The sequence below is a fragment of the Thamnophis elegans genome, chromosome 5 (genome assembly GCF_009769535.1).
Source record: "Thamnophis elegans isolate rThaEle1 chromosome 5, rThaEle1.pri, whole genome shotgun sequence".
Taxonomy (NCBI): domain Eukaryota; kingdom Metazoa; phylum Chordata; class Lepidosauria; order Squamata; family Colubridae; genus Thamnophis; species Thamnophis elegans.
This window is the reverse complement of record NC_045545.1, coordinates 49,541,271-49,564,356: the sequence shown is the minus strand read 5'-3', so window position 1 is coordinate 49,564,356 and position 23,086 is coordinate 49,541,271. Positions and strand designations below refer to the sequence as shown.

Below are 23,086 nucleotides of genomic sequence, written 5' to 3'. Positions count from 1 at the left end.
ATTTTCGGAACTTTTCGCTTTGCAGTTCAGAGAACATCTCCCCACCCCAACGGAGTATCAAATGATAACCGGGTACGGCGCAGAGGCGAACCTCTATATGCCCCCCCCCCCCAAGAGGACACGGTTGTTTTCCCTCGTCACTGTCTTTAACCGGCGGAGGTTGCCCTCTGCTGTCCCGGTGGCCAATCGCGCGTTTACCTGGCGGAACCTTGTTTGCGGATTGGCTGCTGCTCTTCCCCCCTCTAATGTGCGGGGCTCAGTCACGCGCCTTTCGGCCTTTTCCTGCCGGTGTTTGAAAGGGCACGTGAAGTTGGAGAGGTGCGCAGGGACGGGGAGGAGGGTGCGCGCGTTTGTTTGCAGCAACCAAACGGGGAGAAAGGAGGAGCTGAGAAGAGGAAGGGAGGTAAGAGCTGGGTCCGCCTCACTGAAAGCAAATGGGGAAGTGAACCAGGGAAATGGCTGGGGGGTGGAGACGCATTGATTTTTCTCGTGTGTTCTCTCCACTCCACCCCCACCCCCAGTTCGAGGCGAGACTTCCGGGAAGAAGATGAGCGTTGCGGAGGTGCTTTTACATACGGAGATGCTGTTGTAAACCTGGGAATTCCGAAGAGGTAAGCGGTGCCGTTGCTGGAAACAGAAGGAAGAGAGGGATTAAGTCTCGGTTTGGAGATTAGGTGAATAAGACGGGCCGGCTTGAATTCTTAAGTTTACAGAGGACGCTGCTCTGTGGTTTGGATGGAGATGGGCTTGTTACATAGGCCTTTTCCCCAAATTATCTGTCGTCCCCTTGAAGGAAAGCCTTTTGGATCACTGGAGGATGCTTTCTGCATTTCGAGATCTGGTGGAGTGGGGCCTTTCTCCGCCGTGGCAACTTTTAAGACTCTCGACCTCAACTCTCAGAATTCCTTGGGAATGCTGGCTAGGGAATTCTGGGAATTGAAGTCCACGTCTTAAAATTGCCAAAAGCTGAGAAACACTGCTCTATGGCTTTTCTAAACCGAGTTGAGCACTGTGGTTAACTTTGATTTTTTTTAAAAAGTTCTTTGAGAGCATTTTGGCTACATAATTGCAACAAGATAGCCTTCATTCAGATTTTCATGATTATGATTATAATTATTTTAAAAAAACAATCTGCATTGGGATAATTTTATGATTTCCTTTAATAGGGGTTTTAGGTTTTCTTATTTTACTTAATAGAAACCAGAGGAGCATGTGGAATCATAGGATATAACATAGGGTCCAGTTCTTGAGAAATAATCACATCTGAAAGGGTTATGTATGTAAATGTAAAGAGTAGATATGGGTAAGTAAATCAGTATTGTCAAAGGATTTTTTTGACAGTTAAAACAAAACACTGGTTTTGTTTATATAACTTTTCTTTCTGGGTAACTACCGGTATGCTATTTGAGGTGAGGAGAAAGAAGGTGAAATAGTTAAAAGTCTGTTAATGCCAATGCCATGCATTATGCCTTTTGGAATCTTTCTATCCTGTTCTTGCTTCCACAATGTCTATATACTGTTTCGTATATTTATCTTTGTTCTCTAAACTTCTCACCTTCCTCTTTTTCAAGGCCCCATCAAATCCACCCAAAAATGAATTTCTAAATTTTCTCCTATTACCTCAGTTGTTCATTCTTTCTCAATTGTGGTCTTAAGTCGAGAATGCCATGGAACTAATGGGGTGCCATGGAACTCTCCAAGCCAATTGTAGCCTTACCTAATAAATTATTAGGCTGACTGTGGGTTTGGCTGACTGGGTAGATTACAGCTATTATTTAATAGGACTGCTGCATATAGACAGCAAGACAGCAAAGATTGAGGCAGTAACTAGAAGGCAGTAAAAGGATAGAATGTTCTGTATCTCTTTGCTTTCATCTAGTGATAATCTGAATGTTTGCCGTTTAGCCCTGGTAGCTGTTGCTTAATCAGTGAATGTGGTTGCTGGAATTTGATTTCTTGTGATCACAGAAAATCTGGAAAGGGCCAGGTTGCAAACAATTAAAGGGTAAAAGGCCCCAATTCAAATCTCCACTCTGCCAGCAAATCTGAATTGTTGTGGCTTTCAGAATAAGTAGGAATGTGTAAATCTATAAGTACCCAGAATGTGGCATATGCTATGTGTTTCGGCTTTTAAGAATTGACACAGAAAGTATCTGAAAAAATGTCTTCTGTACGTTGTTGGGTTGATTCTTTTCCACAAGTGTTTATCATAGATGACAACCTTTCATTTAATTCTCAGCTTCCTTTTAAAATATGTGAATGATTCTCCAGTATTGAATTATAGCTGTGAAACAGTCTCATTTGTTTCTGTAGTTATTTTTTTAAATAATTTTTTTATTTTCAAACAACATAAACACGCAAAACATATAACATAAAAACTTCTTCAACTACATACAGTATGTCAATTGGTTATAAAATCTTTCTCCTTCCTTTTCATAGTCATCACTTGAGCTTTATCAAAAATCACTTATTGTCAATCAGATATCTTTGTATACATTATTATTGTATTTCATTTGTTTAATTATCACTATTGTTTCACCATTTTTAACAAGGTATTCTAAATATGTATCTATTTATATTATGATTCATTATAACATCTTCAATATATCCAATAATAAAGAATTTTTTTGGTATTCTATTCATAAACATTCTATTATTTTAGCATTAATAACATTCTCTAATAATTTTCAATTCCATGTTTTTTCCATTAATATCATCAATCTAATATACATTTATACAAATTATTATAATTGTTAAACATCCATTAAGCATAACTATTATTACATTCTTTTTATATGAGGCATATTAAATTTGAAGTAAATTTATATTATGGCATTTCATTACATCATCCAGAAATCATCCAATGATATTACATCTTTATATTCTATTCTATATAGAATAATTTATCTTTTATAAAAAGGCTTTTCAACATCATCTCCATCATCCTCACTTACAGTTTATATAAAATTTCATATTATCAATCTAGTATATATAAATACTTTATTATCATTATTGATCATTTATTTGACTATAGCTATTATTACTTTATCTTATACATAGTACTCAAAGTTTAACTACATTTAACTAAATTCTATTATGACATTTTCTTTCATCATGTATCCTTCCAGAAATAGTGCAGTCCAATATCTCTTGCCATTTGTAGAATCTGTTTTCTAAGTGTTTTCTTCATAAGTCTTATGTGGACTTCTCTTGACAACTTGTTCATTGGATATCTTAGAAAAGAATTCATAACCCTCCATTTGTTCCTTTCATCTGCTTGTCTTTTGTTATCACTGGTGCTTCTGCCGAAATTACTCTAATTGTTTCTGCCAAATTTTCTCCCCTTTCTTCATCTATGTTTTGACATCTGAGATAGAGTTCCAGTTCATCAATCTCTCCTTTCCGTATTCCGCACTTATCATTTCCCTCCACACTCGATTTGCTATCAATGTCAACAATTTTCTTATCACTTTCATATGTCTCTGTAATTTTTTGAACTCTCCTCAAATTTCATTGTTGTTTTATAAGTATTCTCAACTCTTCCCTCCATACTTTCTTTGTTTTGATATTTTGTATTTTGATCTATAAATTCAAGATTCTTTTCAATTCTCTCTCTAGTTATTAAGAGTTTTTGAATTTCTAACATAATTTTTTGCAATGTTGGTTCCTTTTTTTCTTCATATTGTGCCATTTTTCCAAGTTATAAACACTGCCAAAACATCCAAGGTTTTTGCTAGGTTTCAAACAAATTCAGTGAAGTTTTTTCCACTGACCCTTTCAGTAAACCAAGCTGATAGCTTTGTAATATCAGATGTTGCCAAGCCTGTAGCCACTAGATGGCAGTGTTACATCTTTTCCCTCTGTTTTTGGCTCTCTTTTCTAAACTCCGAATTCCGGAAAGGGTTTTTCTCCGGAAAGAGAAAAAAAAATGTTTAAAGATTACGATCCGGCTGAGCCTTGCGAGGAAAGAGGCTTTTAATTCACAAACACAAAAAATAGAAAAGTATAGAGGAAGAAGGGGGAAAAAAAGACCAGTCCAGTTTAAAGGTAAGAGGCATTTGTAAAAAGTCTGTCCATAAAAAACAAATTTAAAGTGAAAAAGATAACACGATAGTTTTAAACCAGGGTAAATTCACTGCTTGTTTCCTTCTGTTTTCAATTTTATTTTAAATCTTTTGGGTTTTCTTCTCTAATAATAAATATTTTTCTCACCATTTCGACACACTGTCTCTCCTGTGCTGCTTCCATTTCCGGGGCTTATCCCAACCTTCTGCAGCCATATTGACTGCTTCTCTTGTAGCTAGCAAAAAGCTTTTTCCTGGATCACTCAGGGGCTTTGTGATGCCCCTGAGATCAGCAGGACATGCCCTTCACTATCACCGTTCCTTCAGAATGGTTTAGATCCAAAAAGGATTGTCCAGCAGCAGAGATATTGACAGCAATCCTTGAGCCCCAAGATTGCATGTCATGTCATAGCAACATTAAGCCCCGCCTCATGTTTCTGTAGTTCTTCACAGTCTGTTAGCTCAAGATAAATTCAGCCTTAGCTGGGGTTTAATATTATCAGTGTGTTAACAATACCATATTATGCATCTCTATCTCATGCTGAGCAAGTGGAGCTGTTTAACTTCCTTCTCAGAGCCTGGAGTGTAGAAGATGAGGAGAAGCAGGCTGCAACTCAACCTTAGCGAGTGGTTGTGGGATTTTGGTCCCCTGCGGTCAAGAGAGCTGACATCTTTGGCTCTGGATGGGGTAACACTCCCCTGGACAGAACTGGTATGCAATTTGGTGGTGGTCCTTTATTTGAAACTCTTATTGGAAGAGCCAGTAGTAGCCATAGCTTAGGAGGCCTTTGCTGGGCTTCCTGGCCAGGGAGGCTTTGCTCACAGTCATGCATTAATCACTTTCTGATTAGATTACTGCACTGTGTACATGGGGCTGCCCTTGAAGAACATTCAGAAGCTGCAGTTGGCTGAGACTACTGGGGCATGTTAATTCTGGGTGCCGCATGGTTCATCAAGTTACATTACTGCTGCATCAGTTGCTTTAGCCTCTAGTTGCTTTTTGGGTGTAGTTAAAGATGCTGATTATCATCTTTAAAGTTCTACATGACACAGTGTCAGATTTGCGAGGCCATCTCTTACCTTTGTAGCTGCCCCAGTTCTTTGGATTGGCTTCCCATCTGAGATTTGAGGGACCTTACTCAAATGCTTAATAAGCAAAGAAAGACATTTAAGAGGGATCCACCCTAATGTATTAGACTACAAGAAGTTGATGACCAGGAGAGATTTGTATTTTGAGACTTGCAAGATTGGTATCCTCCCTCCCAGGTAACCAGACCGAAAACATGACCAGATGAGCCAGGCTATGTGTGTCAGACTACAGTAACAGAATCTTGCAAGTTTGAACAGAAACCATAAATCTCCTGCTGTAACCCTTAACAAGTCTGATATGTTAGGGTGGCTCCTCCTTAAATTTATTTGTCCATTAAGCATTTGCAGGCTCCTCTCTCTTTTATCTGATAGTTTCCTAGGCTGCATCTCTTCTTCTCTTCCCTCAGGGTCATTCCCACATTGCAAGGGGCCACAATGAACTTGTCCAATCTGGCTTCTTCCATCTCATAGTAATATAAATTTGGGATTATACTTGTATCCTGTTGCATTTACAAATGGTATTTAGTTCCATTTAAAATGAAAACCTATAGTCCCAGTTCAGAAGTTTTTTAAAAAATTGTTATCCAATATTTTTATAAGATTATTTCTTTATTTACAAGTATCTTGAAAATATGAAGATATGAACTATGGACTAATTCAGCATCGTTGGACCTGGTTGCCAAAAAACCTGGAGATAATGGGGATTGTGTCTGGGATATTCTGCAAGCGAATTACGTGTTTTATCACACAACTCTGGCCCATTTACTAAAATAAATGGATTTCTATTTTCTTCTAACAGTCAGGATAGTTAGCATCAATGGATATCCAGTCCCATATAGAAAAACATCTGTTTTAATTAACCCAGATATCTTTGCTTGATTCAAAATTTGCATATCTAAAGGGATGGGAAATATAGGATTTTTCCAGTATACTCCAGCATTGTTCCATTAGCCATTCAGAGCATGTCTATTGAGAAATCTATTGTGAACATCTGGAAGGCCAGAGGTTTATTAATCTTAGACCAAAACAAGTTTTTGTACTTGATTTTGTAGGCGAGCCTAGCATGGAACAAATTTAGCTATTATATTAAATATTACCAATAGAATATGCTGGGGTGCAGTGGGGAAGGGGTTGCACAGTTTTGCTTTTCTCCATTATGGGAAATATCTAGAAAGCGAGATATTAGAGGTCAGCTATACTAGCTTAGACCAAGATGCCAGCATTATTTCCAATATTCTTAACTTTCTCTCTTTTTGTCTTGGAATGGCTTATTTTTCTTTCCCATTCACCCCCCCTTTCTCAGTTTCATTTAGCTGTCATTCATGTCTCAGGGCTAAATATTTTAAAAGATTTCATTCATTGATTCTAGTGTGAGGAGTAGCATGTGATATACTTGTGACTGTCTTATGTGCAGTTGTTTGAATGGCAGTGGGTTTCGAGGGAGGAGAAGGAGAAGAGTGGCTCATGGCAATGTTAAGAATGTGTTTTAATCCTAAACTTTTTTTTTTAATCGTTGTGAAGTTGACTTCCCAATGATGACAGGAGCTGCTTCTCGGATCCTGTCAAGCAAGTTTATATGCCATGAATAACACCACCATGCCTACTTCTGCTGGGCCAACCAATGACTCCCTGGTGGGTTACATTCTAGTGCCGTTTTTCCTTATCACCATTGTTGGAATCATCATGGCAGTGGTGAGTGGACTCAAGACAGAAGCACTTGGTTTTTAGACCAGCTTGCTGGGTGGGGAATTCTGGGAGTTGAAGATTACACATGTTAAAGTTGCTGAGGTTGAGAAATGCTGCTCTAGTTTTTATGTCAACAATGGAATATGCCGGAAAGTTTTTCTTTGGGGAAAAAAAAGATGAGTAGTCTCAATATCAGTTCTTAGTCAATGGTTTCTGTTGCAACAGTTGCAGTCTTTTCAGTTAGTGAGTACCATTATTATAAAAATGCTCACTTGTGAACACTGCATTTCAGGAAGTGCCAGTGATTTAAGTCACAAAAATATATAATTAAGCCTTTTAAAAGTAATGTGAGAGTTCTGTCTGTGTCACTTGTGTATGTTATGCAGTCACCCTCTGCATCAAGGTTTTTGGGGGAAACTGTTGTCCTTTACTTAGCTTGATAAATGTTTCTGCTTTTCACCAACAGCATTTTCAGATCACCATCAGACTGAATCCTATACAGATTAACAAAATATTCTGATGATAGCGTGGGCCAAAAAACTTTGGTTACAACATAGATCTAGTGGATTGGGAAAGAATTTGGAACACAAATTATAAACTAACACGATCAGCAGCACTTAAAGAAAATATGTACAAAATGTTTTATCGTTGGCATTTACCACCAACAAGATTGGCTAAAATGTACCCAAACTTGAATCCAACCTGCTGGAAGTGTAAAAAAGTACAAGGGACTTTTTATCACATATGGTGGACCTGCCTGAAACACAAAATTATTGGACAAAAATTTGGAAATGGGTGCAAGAAATGACAGGAGAACAGATAAAATACAAATTTCTCCTGGGAATATCAAAGGGAAATATACAAGACAATTAAGTACATATAACACATCTGCTAACCACAGCTAGAATAGCATTTGCCCAATGCTGGAAACAAAATAATACCCCCTCGGACAAATTAGTGATACAAAAAACTTTGGATTGTGCAGAGATGGACAAATTAACACTAAAATTAAAAGATAAAGAAGAGTCGGAATATTATGAAATTTGGAACAATTGCTACAAATGGCTGCAAAACAAGAATAAAATTAATTAAGCCAAAAAAACAATACATATAAATATATATAGAACTGTGTATAAATGTCTGTAAATATAGAAGCGAAATATATACATGTACCGGTATGATGACATAATAATGTTGATATAATAACTTGAAGGTGTTATAGAAGGGAACAAATAATAAAAAATCTGCTAAAAATATTAACAAAATATTCTCTACTATTGTTCTTTCCAGATGTGTTGGGACTATGTCCCAGCGCACAGGATATCTGGGAGAAGAGTGCAGCTGGTTTGTTTGTTGCTGTTTGTGCTTTGTTTTTGTCAAAGTGGTAATACTTTATTGGATGTAGGAATGCATTAAGATGATATGCTTGTTTTGGGGAGACTGAAGTTTGGTATCATTAATAAGTAATAGATTACATAAATAAAAATAATTTGGCTTCCCTTATCTATAAGCATTATATTTTCCCTTTTAGACTGAGCAAAAATGTTTCTTCCTTACAATTCCAATAGCTTTCAATGATGCTTAGTATGGAGTTCCTAGACCAGCGAGGCCGAACCTTTTTTGGCTCGCGTGCCATTTAGTCCTCCGGAGTCTTCAGGAACCTTCATGAGGCTTCCCTGAAGGCTCCAGAGGACGAAAAACGTCCCTACGAGCAAATCGGAAGTGACTTCCGTTTGTCCGTTGGGTTGTTTTTCGTCCTCTGGAGCCTTCAGTGAAGCCTCATGAAGGTCCCTGAAGGCTCCAGAGGGCTTACACCAGCCCTATGAGCAAACCAGAAATCTGTTTCTGAAGCTCCGGTTTGCCCGTAGGGCTGTTGTTGTTTTTTTTGTTTTTTTTTCGCTCTGGAGGCTTCAGGGAAGCTCCTGAAGCCTCCGGAGGGCCTCTGGTGGGGGGAAGCTCTTTTCACCCTCCTCAGGCTCCTATAAAGCCTCTGGAGCATGGGGAGGGTGAAAATGGCTTTTAAAAAGGCTGAACTCAGCTGGCCAACATGCGCATGTGTGGTGGCCAGCTGACAGGGCAAGGCCTCACATGCTCTGACAAACCTTTTTGCCATCGCATGCCAAAAGCAGGGGAGCATTGTGGGGGTCATCTGGGTATGCGCCCCCTCCCCCATGCATGCGTGCACGACCTCGCCACCCTTCCCCTCCACTTTTGGAGCATGATGGCACGGTGGATCTGTTTTTTGCCCTCCTTTCTAGGAGTCTGGGGAGGGTGAAAATGGCCTCCCCTATCCCCCTCCCTCGCAGGCTCTCTGGAGTCCAGAAATGGCCCATTTTCTGACTTCCGGTTTGTGTATTGGGTCATTTTTTGCCCTCTGGAGGGCAAAAATGGCCAAAAATGAAGGCCGAAATCAGCTGGCCAGTACACATATGCACTCTGGAACTGATAGGGCAATGCCTCACATGCCCTAAGAAATGGCTCTGTGTGCCACCTGTGGCATATGTGCCATAGGTTCACCATCAGGTCCTAGAAGGTATCAGGTTGGTCTCTGGACTTTGGTGAGATTTTATATACCATCTTTCAGTATCTTTATCATTTGACACGTAAGGTTGCATTTCAAATGAATTGGGTCAGCCACATGTTACCATTATGTGGCTTCTGAGAAGTGCACCTAGACTAATGATACAAATGCTGACCCTGATGTTCACATTCCTTGTATTTTTCGTTTTATTTTTACTCCCAGTTAGAAGAAATAATGCCTAACACATATTCACATTCCTCTCATAATTTTTTTCTCCTTCCCCTTTGTCATTGCAGATGATGTATATCCAGAAAAAAAGGAGGTAAGAAATTCCAGGAGATTGAGGCTCTTTGCCTTTTTAGATCTATCTTCTTGCTTGTAATCCTCACTTAATGAACACAGATGGGATCAGGAACTCTGGTGTTAAGTGACATGATTGTTAAGTGAAACATCACAAGACCACAACTTTTAATTTTACTGCTGGCTTCTCCATGGAGTCTATTAGTTGGAAGCTAGCTGTGAAGTGCACAAATAGTGATCACATCATTGGCACATTGCAATAGTTGTTAATAATTGACCACAAGGATGCTACCCTCTTCATAAAGTTGCTTTGTCAGCACTACTGTAACTTCAAATGGCCATTAAATAGGGTAGCCATTAAGCAAGGTCTGTCTATGTTGCATTGAATAGCAGCCATGGGCTAATTTATTAGAAGGTGAATGAGGTTGCTTACTGCTTTTCCTTCCAGTTTCACATGGTACTATTACTGATTTTAGCTTTTTTAAAATTTTAAATAGCTAAACATTTTAGTGTAAAATTAAAATTAACTGCTGAAATGAACTAGCTATTTTCTTTTCTAGCACTTTTATTTTCCCATGTAAAATCCAGAAATATTTTAGGATATTATTTTAGTTTCCCAAATCTGGAAGGAAAATAATGTCCTTGCCGTAACAGTTTGTCCTTATTTAAAACCAAAGGAATTGTTGCTGCATGGATGCATTTTGTATGATGCTTTATGTAAAGTACCCTAACGATGTCTGCTTCATAATAAGCAACCCAATATTGTAATACAAAAAGCAGTGATTTATTAACAGCTTCATTAGGCATTCTTCATTAGGCATTTCTTATTCACAGCCATCTTTTTGCTTTATCTGCTTTTGAACTTTGCCCGTGTTTCTGTCCTCCCTTCAGCCTGTCATAAATCACGTTATCCAATAGCTTCATTCATTTCAACCCAGCTACTGTAATCTGAGATCCGGCTCCGCCGCCGCTCTGCATGGAATGTCAACACAAATAGTTGACATCCGGCTCACCTCACTTTTCAAAGACAATCTGTGCAAGCAAAAACAATTTGAGTACCAGTATGGGATTCAAGGCTGCGTCCTCCCCCCCAGGCTTGTTTGGATTGTTTTCGTGGAATCTATAAGGCTATCTGCCTGGATATTTCTACTCTTTACCTAAGATGCCTCTGACAAGGGATAGCCCTTCCACTTAATTAAGTACTGGAGTTGCCTTCTGTGCCACCTCAAATCAAGGATGCGTTGCACTTCATAATGGGTTTGGCCCCCTATAACCACAGAGCCTGGGGGCTCCCGGGGCAGTGGTCTCAGAGTGGATCTGACCACGTGTTTTAAGAGGCTATTATGGAATACTGGTGTACCTTCCCTAGCAGTGGGGGCATTTCAGTTGCACTGAGACTGGGTTGATGATCTTTACTATGGGGAATGGTCCCACAAATTTTGGTCCCAGTTTCTTGCTAGGGAGTCTTAACCTCAAATATTTTGTAGAGAGGTAAACCTTCTCTCCCACCAGGAATGGTTGTTGTGGAGCTCGGTGTTTATCTGCCTGTTTCTTATATGTTTGTGCTGCTCTAGCTAGTGCTTTTTTCACATTCTCCCAGATTGCTTTTAGCATTGACATCCAGTCAGTCAAGCTGACTGAGGAAGGAGGATCCCTTGGATACTCAGGCATTGGGACAAAGTCCATGCCATTCACTACTTTGAATGGTGTTAGTCCTGTGCTGCTGTGAACAGCATTATTGTATGCAACCTCAGCGAAGGTCAGAAGGTCTGCCCAATTGGACTGCTGATAGTTCACGTAGCACCTCAGGTACTGCTCTACCATAGCATTCAGTCCCTCTGCCCCTCCATTAGTGCTTGGGTGAAAAGCCGAGCTAAGGCCCTGGGATGACCCAATGGACTGCAGGAACTCCCTCCAGAATTTAGCCGTGAACCGGACCCCTCTGAGATAATTCTTCGAGGTACTCCATGCAGGTAGATGTGCTTCAGGAACAGTTTGGTCACCTTGTGAGCTGAGGGTAGTCCACTGCAGGTTATGAAGTGCGCCTGATTGGAGAGCAGGTCTATTACAGTCCAAATCACCGCGTTTCCCCCACTTTTTGGCAACTCTACTATAAAGTCCGTTGCGATCTCCCACGGCCTCGTTGGCTCTGCTACTGGCTGCAGCAATCCAGGGAGTTTTCCTGGTCGCCTCTTCATTGTGGCGCAGATGGTGCAACTTTTCACGTAACTTTTCACATATTTCTTTATTTTGGGCCACCAGAACTGCCTCTGGGCTAAGTGTAACATCTTTAGGAATCCAAAGTGGCCTGCCGGTTTGGCATCGTGGCTCCTCTGAAGAATTAGGGTGTGTAGGGATTCCGGGACCTAGAATTTCATCCCCTTCCATGCAAGGTCATCTCTTTTTGTCAAGATGTGTTGGTTGTTTTGGAACCAAGGGTCTGCTAGAAATTCAGTTTTGAGTCTCATGGTTAGGTTGCCTGCTGGTTGGTTGTGCTGGTCACGGTGTTGTCGTCTGGTGGTCACTTGGGCAGCTATTTGGTAAAGGGAATGATGGCATCCACCACCTGCTCCCATTCACATTTGTACTGGGGCATGCGGGAGAGGGCGTCAGCTAGAAGTTCCTCTGCCCTGGAATGTGTTTTAGTATGAAGTTGAAGTGGTTAAAATATTAAGTCCATCGGACTTGTTTGAGTGATAGTTTCTTATGGTCAGTCCAGACTTCGAACGGTTTCTGGCCCCCTTCCAACAGGTGTCTCCAGATTAGCAGTGCCCATCTCACTGTGAAAGCCTCCTTTTCCCATGCGGCCCATCGTCTGTCTGTGAGCTTGCCGGAGGTGTAGGCACAGGGTTGTGGGTTTCCTTGGTTGTTTCTTTGGAGTAGCACCGCTCCCACTGCCATATCGCTGGCATCTGCTTGGATCACAAAGGGTTGCTCCAAGTCAGGATGCTTCAGCACTGGTTCCTTTGCAAACATTTCTTTTAGTGTCTCAAATGCCTTTTGGCAGCTTAGGCCCCACTGTAGACCTTGTCCCCGGTGAGGTTTTGTTCCTGGGCTCCCTGTCTTCAGGAGGTCTGTCAGGGGTTTGGCAATCTTCACAAAGGAGGGGATGAATTGCCTATAGAAGTTTGCGAACCCTAGGAAGCTTTGTAGCTGTCTGCGGGTGCAAGGGGGTTGCTAGCTTAGGATGGCTTGCACTTTGGCTGGGTCCATCTCTATTCCCTCATTTGACACTCGGTAGCCTAGGTAGTCTATCTGCTCACGGAATTCACATTTTGATAGCTTGACTACCAGAAGTTTTTTCAGTACTTTGCGGACCAGGGGTATGTGGTCATTCATGGTCTCAGTGTAGATGAGGATGTCATTCAGGTAGATGAGGACCCCCTTGTAGAAGTGCTCATGCAGCACCTCAATAAATTAACTGCATGAACACTGCAGGGGCTCCCTGTAGTCCAAAAGGCGTCACTTTGAATTGGAAGTTCCCTAGAGGGCAGTTGAACGCTGTTTTCCACTCATCTCCTTCCCTAATCCGTATTTGATAGTATGCCTCTCTGAGGTCTAATTTGATGAAGACTTTTCCCTTGGCCAAGTGAGATAGCATATCTTTCATGAGGGGGAGATGGGTATAGGTTGTGTATGCACACGGCATTTATCCCTCGAAAGTCCTCACATAGTTTCATAGTTCCGTCTTTTTTCTCTTTAAATCTGGCCTCTAGCAGTCGTAGGAAGTCATCTATGTCTTGCAGTTGGGAGGCTCTCCTCTTGTGGAGGGCTGATAGCCATTCCCTTGCTTCTCCCTCTAGTCCCTCTGCTATAGTATTCACTATGGCTTTGGGGGATCAGTAGAGGTGTCTATAGCATTCCAGGTGGACCTCAGCTGAGTCAAGGAATAGGGCTAACTGGTCCGAGTTCCCATCAAACTTTCCTCTGAATTGGGGTGGTCCAGTCAGCAGTGCCCTTCCTCAGTTCTAGTTCGGAGGGAGGGTGGAGATTGTCTGCCCTGGGCAGCCTGCCTGCTACGTGAAAGAGGCACTGGCTTCATCTTCCTTCTAATGGGTGGAGAAGTGGGGCTATGTTCCCATGTGCTTCTCGTCACCTCAAGAGGATCCACTGCTCCTCCCCTCTCTCATGCATAATGGCCTTTCTTCATGGAAGGTGACCCAGTCAAATTCCTCCCTCCGTTGCTCTATGGAACTTCCCGGGGGCTCCATTTGGGATTTTTGGGGCCTGGCTTGATTCCAGTCCAGCATCCCCTCCACTCTTCCCAGGACCTTTCCCTTTTTCTGGGCAAAGGGGTGGGGTGGGGGCTCAGCTTTAGCTGTTTTTAGGGGTTGATTACTTATCTGCTCTTGCTTCGCTAATCTCGGCTTTGATGTCTGATGGCTGCTCTCCAGCTCTGTTCAGATAGCTGGCCTTTTGTCATGGTCTTCTGAGTTCCCCCTCGGCACCCCCGATATTTAAAAGCAAAAGATGGCTGTCTGTAAAGTACCCTAATGATGCCTACTTCATAATAAGCGACCCAATATTGTAATACAAAAAGCAGTAATTTATTAACTTCTTCATTAGGCATTTCTTATTCGCAGCCATCTTTTTTGCTTTCTTTATCTGCTTTTGAACTTTGCCCGTGTTTCTGTCCTCTCTTCAGCCTGTCATAAATCACATTAACCAATAGCTTCATTCATTTCAACCCAGCTACTGTAATCTGAGATCTGGCTCCACCGCAGCTCTGCATGGAATGTCAACACAGAGTTGACACTTTATTTCATTAATCATGGGTTTAAGGTAGATGGGTTGTAATTAGAAGAACCATCCAATACTCTATGGTTAGTTCATTATAATTCCTATATTAACATTTCACTATAGTTTAATTTATATGTTCCGGATAAATAACAACATAATGTCAGTGTGATATAATTTTAGATGGGTGCAAAATAAACATTTAATGTGCAGAGTGGTTTGTCAATAATGGTATGAACTGTTCTTTTATTTGGTAAATTATCTGTGTATATTATTACTATATTAGTTACTTTGGAGTATGGGTAAAACTGCCAAAGTTTTCCTCTGACAAATAGAGACACATATTTGATGCAAAGCTTACTTATAGTGCATCTAACCTTGTGCTGCTTAATGTATTGGACCTATAATTTCCTGAATTCCCAGCTCACTTGGCAAATGAGAATTATGCCTAGGAATTCTGGAATTTTGTTTTTCAGAACATCTGAGGAATATCAGGTTGCTGAAGACTGGCAACTGATGATTGGAACTTCTGGTATATTATCAAAATATAAACCAGTGTTGTGACTGAAATTTGGATCATAGTTACTTGGAATTAGTTATTAGTGCATGAGACTAATAGAAACATTGATCTAGCACATTTGAACACTAAACTACTGAAAATTTCAAAATGTATATTATACTGAAATTATGATAGTTGTTCATCCCTGACAATGCTTTATGATGTAGCTCTATCTTGTCTGAGCCTGTGCCAAGGCCATGAGAAAAAAAATGTAGCAGCTTTTAATTGCTTGAGGATAATTTTAGGTTATACTCTTACAAATCTGCCTCCTAGATATGATCGACTACGCCACCATTTGTTGCCAATGTACAGTTATGATCCTGCGGAGGAGCTACATGAGGCTGAGCAAGAACTCCTAGTGGAGCCAGAGGACACTAAAGTAAGCTTACGTGGGGTATATTTTACACATTACATACCTATTGCAGAGCCATATTTCAGGATATTTATGGACAGTTGCGTATTCAGATGTGATTTGCCCATGAAACTATCACTTGAAAAAGAGGGAGGGAAGAAAGCAGTTGCCCATCGTATTCAAATTATCTGTGATTCAGTTTGACTCAATATGGTACCTAGAGGTGCCGTATAACCAGAAGCACCTCCTTTTTGAACTCACGGTGCACTGCTTGACCTGTTACACTTAAAAATCATTAACAAAAGAGAAAATGTCTTACTTCAAAATAATGTACTATTATTCTTTTTAATAATAGCCCACATACCGCCTTTACTTCCTTAGAAAACAAAATAGTGAGAATTATAGTCTAATACTTTGTTGTGAAGGGTACCCTTCCAAAAAGTGAGTGTATCAAGTAGGTATTGATAGCTAGAAGGAGTGACAATATTCTGGTGATTTGCCAATGATTACATTGTTTTTGTTAGGTAAGCTCCCCGTTAGGAGAACGAGTGCGTTCAGAGAAGCGGTGTGAGAGTGGTGTTGGAGAACACACAAACCAGCATACAGAGACACTGCAGTTTAAATAGGCTTTGCTTTTACTTTCATGGAAATAGAGGTATCAGAGTCCATCAAACAGTCCAAATCATACACGGTTAAGACAGTCAGTTATCAACGTCTTTCAGTTAAGGGATAATCCAAATAACATAGTCCATAATCATACAAACAGTCTGGTACACAAAGTTTGCTAGCAGTTGCAAAACTTACAATAGCTTACGCTGATCACTATACAGCACTTCTAACAGCCAGCTTCCAAACACTCAGATCAGATCAGCATCTAACAGTGATTTTGGCTCCATCTTATGGCCGATTGAGGAAACAGCAACTAATCACATTTACAGCATGATTTAAAGAAACAGGTACAGCATTGCTACATGATTTATGTATTGCCAACCCAACAGTTAGATTATATTCCTAACAGTTTTGGCACACATGTTTTGAATAGGCAAATCCCTCAAGTCATTTTTCAAGCGCACTCACAACATGTTCTCAAAACAATCCCTGAATTATGTTGTGTCAGGACACCATGAATTGTGAGCAGTGAACTCTGAATATTTTTGCCTATTCAAGAAAGAGAGAAAATAAAATAATTTCATTCCAATTTATACAGGCAGTCCTTCATTTAAGACTATTTGTTTAATGATATTGAAAGTTATGACAGCCTCAGAAAATGACCTGTATTTGTACATATGACCATCGCTCTACCCTCATGGTCATTTGATCACAATTTGGGCACTTGACATCTGGCTTGCATTTACAGTTGCAGCATCCTGCGGTCACGACTGCTATCTTTTTTGTGAATTTCCAGCAAGAAAGCAACTTTAGATCACAATGACAAGTTCCAGTCTCAATTGTGGTAGTAAGTTGTATACTACCTGTAGTTTGAGACTATTCTTTTTTTTCTTGAGCTGCATATTTTAGATATACTGCCTCTAGGAACGTCATTTGAGTTAGCTGGAGCCCTTTTCTATACATTTTATTTTTCTTATTATTATTGTTATTTTTCCCCATAAAAAAGAGCTAAGCTAACAGCAGTGTTCATCTCTGGGATAAATTGTTCATTCTAATGTAATGCAGCAATTTTGGGGTCTACCCAAAAGTGCCTTATGTTTTTCAAGATCCAGTCTTTTACAAACATACTAGGGAGGTTACGCTCAAGAAAAATACATTTTTGTTGTGGTTGTCTGGCCCTTTTAGGGATGTGTGGGATATAAGTCACAATGAGGGAAGGATGAAGAGAAGTCTCACAGACAACATTAGAAAGTGGAAATTGCAGCTCTTGCTTGATTACCGAGATTACAAAAAGATGTGAGCATAATTAAAAAATCCAAATATTATTAGGACATTTGACTGAAGACTATCACAAATAGAATGTTTATATGGACCACACTAGAAAATTAAGAGATGTAGAGAGTTATTTTTATATTACTATCTGTGTAACCAGTATTTCTGCTATATTTGTTAAGTGTTGAAATGACAAATGTTGAAAGAAATGATCCCTGGCTGTCCATTTTCATGGCTGCATAAAAGAGGAAGTGAATTTGTCACAGAAGCATAAACATGCTTATGCCTAGCTGTTTCATACAGCCAGTGCGTGGGAGCTGGTTTTTCTCCTTTCTATTCACAAAGATCATTGTCTCCATTTTTGCTTTCTGAAGTGGCTTCCAAAACGATGCTGTATTGGCACAGCAGGGGGAGCAGTAAAACTTTACTGGAGGATATCCATTCAGGCAGCTTTGTTTGGGAAGCAACACAGGTGTCCTCAACTTACGACCACAATTGGACCCAAAATTTATATTGTTAAGTGAGATGATTGTTGAGTTTGCTCCATTTTATGACCTTTCGTCCTATAGTTGTTAAGTGAACCACTGTTATTAAATTAGTAACATGGTTGTTAAGTGAACCCAATTTCCCCATTGCTTGACTTTGCTTGTCGGAAGGTCGTAAAAGGATCACATGACTCCAGGACACTGCAGCCGTCATAAATGTGAGTCAGTTGACAATCATCCAAATGTAGATCACATGACCATGGGGGTGCTGCAAAGATTGTGTGAAAAATGGTCGTAAGTCATTTTTTTCAGTGCCATTGTAACTTTGAACTATCATTAAATGAACTGCTGAAAGTTGAGGCCTACCTGTACTCTTAATTGTAATGAAAACTGCCAGGTTATTCTGTCAAAATAAGCTGTGGAAGATGTCCATTCTTTGAAAAGATGCTCTTGCTAAATGTCTGAAGGCAATATTAAATGTGTGCTGTGTATTACAGATGATGCGAGGTTGGGGAGGATACCAGCCCTATCGTAATTCATTTATGGATGTGAAAGCTTGATGGTACTCATCTCGGACTGATCACAGAGGGTAGATGGATGACCTCTTCTACCTGGCATGTGTGCCAACTTGAATGCCATTAACGTTGCTGCCTTTCTTTACACTTCAGTACTACAGCCTCTTGACGTGACTTCCAGTAACAGAAGGTGTGATGGATGCCAGCCGTGTCGAGGAGATTGGCACTGAGCACCTGGTACAGAGTAGCCCAGGGGGGGTTGGAGAATTGTGTTTGGAACTAGGACAGCTTGCTATGTGGCATCATTCTTCGTATCAACCATCTCCTAATTTGCATTTTATGTGGATGATGAGATGCAGGAGTTTATGAAATTTTGAGTAAAATATCACTGAATAGCTCTTGCATTACGGGCATCAATCCTCAAAAGCTCGGCTTCGTTTAAAAAAAAAAGCAAAGCAGTCAACCTCCATTTCCTTTTGTGAACAAAGAGCATCAGAATGCAGCTGCTGTGATATCCCAGCACATTGCTTGCTGCCTTCTCTCCTTACTTGCCTAAGAATGTAAAAGGGTGTATTATTTAAAGCTGTTGGATTCCTGTAACATACTGCTGAACAGATGCGAGCAAAGTGAATAAAATCGCCAAATGCGTAACTTGGTGCTTGAGGAGTGATGGTATACTTCTTGAAATAGGGATAACGGTTACATGACATCAGCTTTGGAATTATTTTGTGTGCTACATGCTGGGAGGATGCAGTTTAGCTAGGAAGTTTGTATAGATGCTTAGCATGTCTATCAGAAAGGACCATCGTTATGAGAACTATTTTCTTTGGTGACCTGTTTGAGCTCAACAGGGACAGACAGTGTTATTTGGTATTTGAGAAATCATCTCTGTTTTGTAAATAAAACTGAACCCAACTAGGAGTACCTGTGGCAAAACATCAAGCTTTTACAGTACTATGACCTGTTATGCCTGTCTTTGTGAATACAGCTTGTTACCATTGCTATATCTGTGATGGACATTTTGGTGCAGCAATGTTATTGCTGCTTTGCTGAAAAATTTGTGCTACTCATTGCTTGCTGAACTTGGCTAATGGACACAGATTATGCACTTAATGTAGAAGGCTGTACTGGTAACTTTGAGAAAGTGTCTTAATGTATCCCACCCCAAAAAAAGTTTTGATTTTTAGCAAAGTTGGAGGTGTTCCACACATTTTAAGAACATTGGGATGCAATTTACACTGCATACATCGGATGCCTTTTGAGGTTGACAATGTATTCCTAATGCAATGGGAAAAATGTGACGATTATGGTTCTGGAAATAAAGTTATTTTTCCATGACAAGACTGAATGCACACGACAATGCACATTGCAACCATCACTTCTCTTCCTAAACACACGATTAATAAACTGGTGGTGCAGCTGCATGGGCTGAATGGTGGTTTGATGCCACCGTGAAGAAAAGCATTCTTCTGCCATTCCCTGCATCATCTTCCAATGAAATCAATATGTACTGTGCCCTGTAGTTTGTTTTATGTTGTCCCCATCTGTATGCCTTTGGTTTATATCTCATTGCTATTAACTCCTTGCTTTGTTATGGGTCTGCAGGCAAAAAAACTGCAATGTCATGATTTACATCCAGTCATGAATTTAGTTCCTAAATGTACTGAATGCTTGTTCTTTCCTTTATGTACTGCATTTACTTCCACACTGCTAGTTGTCTGTCTCAAAATAGAAACAAATTTCCCAAATACGGATTAATTATGTATTTCCATCCCTACAGCAACTGAAGAATAGATTTAAGAGTAACCTTCATCTGGAAGCATTCTGAGTCTTAGATTGCTACTTTCATTTGTCCTTTGGATGAAGTTAATTTTCTGCTGGGCAAAATGAAAGTTCCTGTTTTGATCTTTCTAAAAAAATAACTCAAATGCAGTACACTATTTGTATTTAGATATATAATTGGTTGATATCAGCTAGCGCCAGGAGCATCAGGTCAGGATGTTTTTGCCCAAACAAGCCTGTTCTATCTAGACAGTTGAGGTCTCCCCAGAGCAGCATTTGAGAGGCAAATTGTTTTTGGAAAACAAAAAGTGCTTTTTTGGTAAATATCCATTGGATGCAAAAATTAAAATTCTAGAATTGGCTGTATTAGTGGTCCATTATTTGATAACAGGAATTCAGAAACAAAAAGAACATCTGGGGATTCAGGTGCTATTTATTGGGAAGGGGTCTCTGTTGAATATAGGCTACATATCTTAAAAGAAGTACCTTAAATTTGATTATTCTTACAATTATTAGGAGTTAGGTATCCACTAAATTCTTTAAAATGTAGATCTTTTTTTTTGTTTAGGATATAAAAGCCATGACACCCGACCTAATAAAGTCAGACTATTTTATGTTAATATACTGTAATGTCATAATAAACTGCATCAGCTGTACTTCTCTATGCAACTATTGAAACTTACATACAAATGCAGCCTTCCCAGTATCTCCATTTCCAAGACTGCTGCTCATGAACTTTCATCACACAGTAGGAATTGAATATATTCAGGCAGGTTTGGCAATTTCAATTTTTTAATGCTGTTTTTCTGGTGATAGATCTAAAAATTCTAAACACAGTGGAAAGCAGGGATTGTAAAGCTCTTTAATTAAATATTGTGGCCCAAATACTTGTGGAGTGTGTGGTTATTGGAATGAATAGACAAATAAGATTTTTCCCCTCCCAGAAAACCCATGCTTGAAGCAAAAGCATGGGGGGGGGGAACTGCTTCAGAAAATGGCAAGACTGACTAGCCCTTGGTTCAATATTTAGAACTTTAATTCCAGTTATACCACTAAATGTCTTGAGATTCTATATCATGCAAGGCATGTACAAAAAGAGCCGAGGTGGCGCAGTGGTAGGGTGCAGTACTGCAGGCCATTTCAGCTGACTGTTATCTGCAGTTCAGCGGTTCTAATCTCACTGGCTCAAGGTTGACTCAGCCTTCCATCCTTCCGAGGTGGGTGAAATGAGGACCCAGACTGTGGGGGCGATATGCTGACTCTGTAAACCGCTTAGAGAGGGCTGCAAGCCCTATGAAGCGGTATATAAGTCTAACTGCTATTGCTATTGCTATAAAAAGAGCAGGCCAAAGAGGCAGACCCAGGAGGACATCAAATACACACAATAGCATCAAATAATGGTTGAAGTCGCCATAAGTGCAAGAACCAGAATTTTGTATTTTCCCCCGACACCCAACATGATAAGGAAGAGAAGAGGAAAAAGAATGCCATCTAAGTATATCATTTAAATATATGCTAAATGTCATTTAGGTTTAAGCATACAGTATGTTATTTAGGTTTAAGCATACAGTATGAGGGGAGGTGGTGGCTCAGTGGCTAAGATGCTGAGCTTGTCGATCAGAATGGTTGGCAGTTTGGTGGTTCAAATCCCTAGCACCACGTAACAGAGCGAGCTCCTGTTACTTGTCCCCGCTTCTGCCAACCTAGCAGTTCGAAAGCATGTAAAAATACAAGTAGAAAAATAGGGACCACCTTGGTGGGAAGGTAACAGTGTTCCATGCGCCTTTGGCGTTTAGTCATGCTGGCCACATGACCACAGAGACATCTTCCAACAGCACTGACTCTTCCGCTTTAAAATGGAGATGAGCACTGCCCCCTAGAGTCGGGAACGACTAGCACATATGTGTGAGGAGAACCTTTACCTTTATGTTATAAGGAAAATATTGCCTGCTGCATTAAAAATGGAGCAAAGGCAGATGTGGCAAGTTTAAGAAGAATTCTCTTTGTGCCTTATGAGGTCCTTATGAGTTCATGTTTAATTATTTTTGGTCTACTGCTATGAAAGGAAGTTTAAAACATCACTTGTTTTATTCAAGTAAACCACAATCTTTAGTAATAAATTTATATACTATTAAGCTACTGATCATACTATCCTTTTGCATTGCAACTTAACAAAGCCATATATCACTTTAAAGAGCTACACTATTGATAATTAAAATTATCAAGCATTACAGAAAGGACATTTCCTCTAACCTTTTGAGAAGGAAAAATTCACACTCTGCTATTGCCCTGATAAAGACTAAAAAAATGTGCCTATTTAATAAACAAAGTTTGCTTTATTTGCAGGCAAACAAAGTTAAATCTTTTGCCTCTGGGTACATGACATGTAATGCATACAAAAAACCCAACAACTCCGGTTTCAGTGTTTGGCATATCCAAATGAAAAATGGGCTGAAATCTTATTTCCAGTCATCCTTTGGCAACATTGGGCTAGATGGATCAATATTAATACAAATTCCTGTGGTTTTATTAATCATTGCCTAAAATAATCCTTAAATTTGAAACTAATTGTTCGGGTGTTGTGCAAATTATGCTATTCATGCTAGAAAGTTGAGTGTTTCAAAACGAATCACTATTGCATATTTGTAAAAAGGCAGAGTGGTAATAATCTTGGAAGATGAACAGATGTCAATCCATTGGGCAGATGCTAAAGACCGATTGATGATTTTAATTTAGTGAACAGTTCAGGAATTATTGCAATCATTATTTAAAATGTTTGTGTCTTTTACTGAATGAAGAACAGTTACTGCCTACATAATATATTGAATATTCAATGAACCAGCTCAATTGTGTTCCCTTTTAAGAGTGTGTTTTATGAAATAGATGCAGCAAAAGAATGCGAATGGGCAGTAGGGTAGGCTATATAGTTTCAACGAGCACAGCGTGTGTGTAAATGTCTCCTTTGATACCTTCTGCAAGCACCTCATATTTTTAAAAATGCAAAAATATTTCTAGAAATGTTTGTTGATCCCATATCAGCATTCTAAGGTAAAGTAACAAAGGGTAACTGTAGTTCAATGCTTGATTTGTAAGTTTTCGCTTTTCAAAGAATAAA

General features: G+C 39.8%; 1 protein-coding gene across 2 annotated transcripts; it reads left to right on the top strand.

Moving 5' to 3' along the window:
• Positions 1–310: 310 nt before the first annotated feature.
• Positions 311–18,845, top strand: SMIM29 (small integral membrane protein 29). Of its 2 annotated transcripts, XM_032217288.1 has the most exons (7): positions 311–403; positions 522–611; positions 4,640–4,776; positions 6,675–6,845; positions 9,657–9,682; positions 15,230–15,335; positions 18,172–18,845. In XM_032217288.1, exons 4-7 carry the CDS (start codon positions 6,735–6,737, stop codon positions 18,232–18,234), a joined length of 306 nt encoding a protein of 101 aa, XP_032073179.1. In that variant the 5' UTR covers positions 311–403; positions 522–611; positions 4,640–4,776; positions 6,675–6,734; the 3' UTR covers positions 18,235–18,845. The 2 variants fall into 2 exon arrangements, with proteins under 2 accessions (XP_032073179.1, XP_032073178.1); XM_032217287.1 differs by lacking the exon at positions 4,640–4,776.
• The last annotated feature ends 4,241 nt before the right edge of the window (positions 18,846–23,086 follow it).

Coding starts and splice junctions, on each gene's coding strand:
- SMIM29 (XM_032217287.1), top strand. CDS start 6,735: ATGAATAACACCACCATGCCTACTTCTGCTGGGCCAACCAATGACTCC. Junction 6,846..9,656: donor TTGGAATCATCATGGCAGTG/GTGAGTGGACTC, acceptor TTGTCATTGCAG/ATGATGTATATCCAGAAAAA. Junction 9,683..15,229: donor TATATCCAGAAAAAAAGGAG/GTAAGAAATTCC, acceptor TCTGCCTCCTAG/ATATGATCGACTACGCCACC.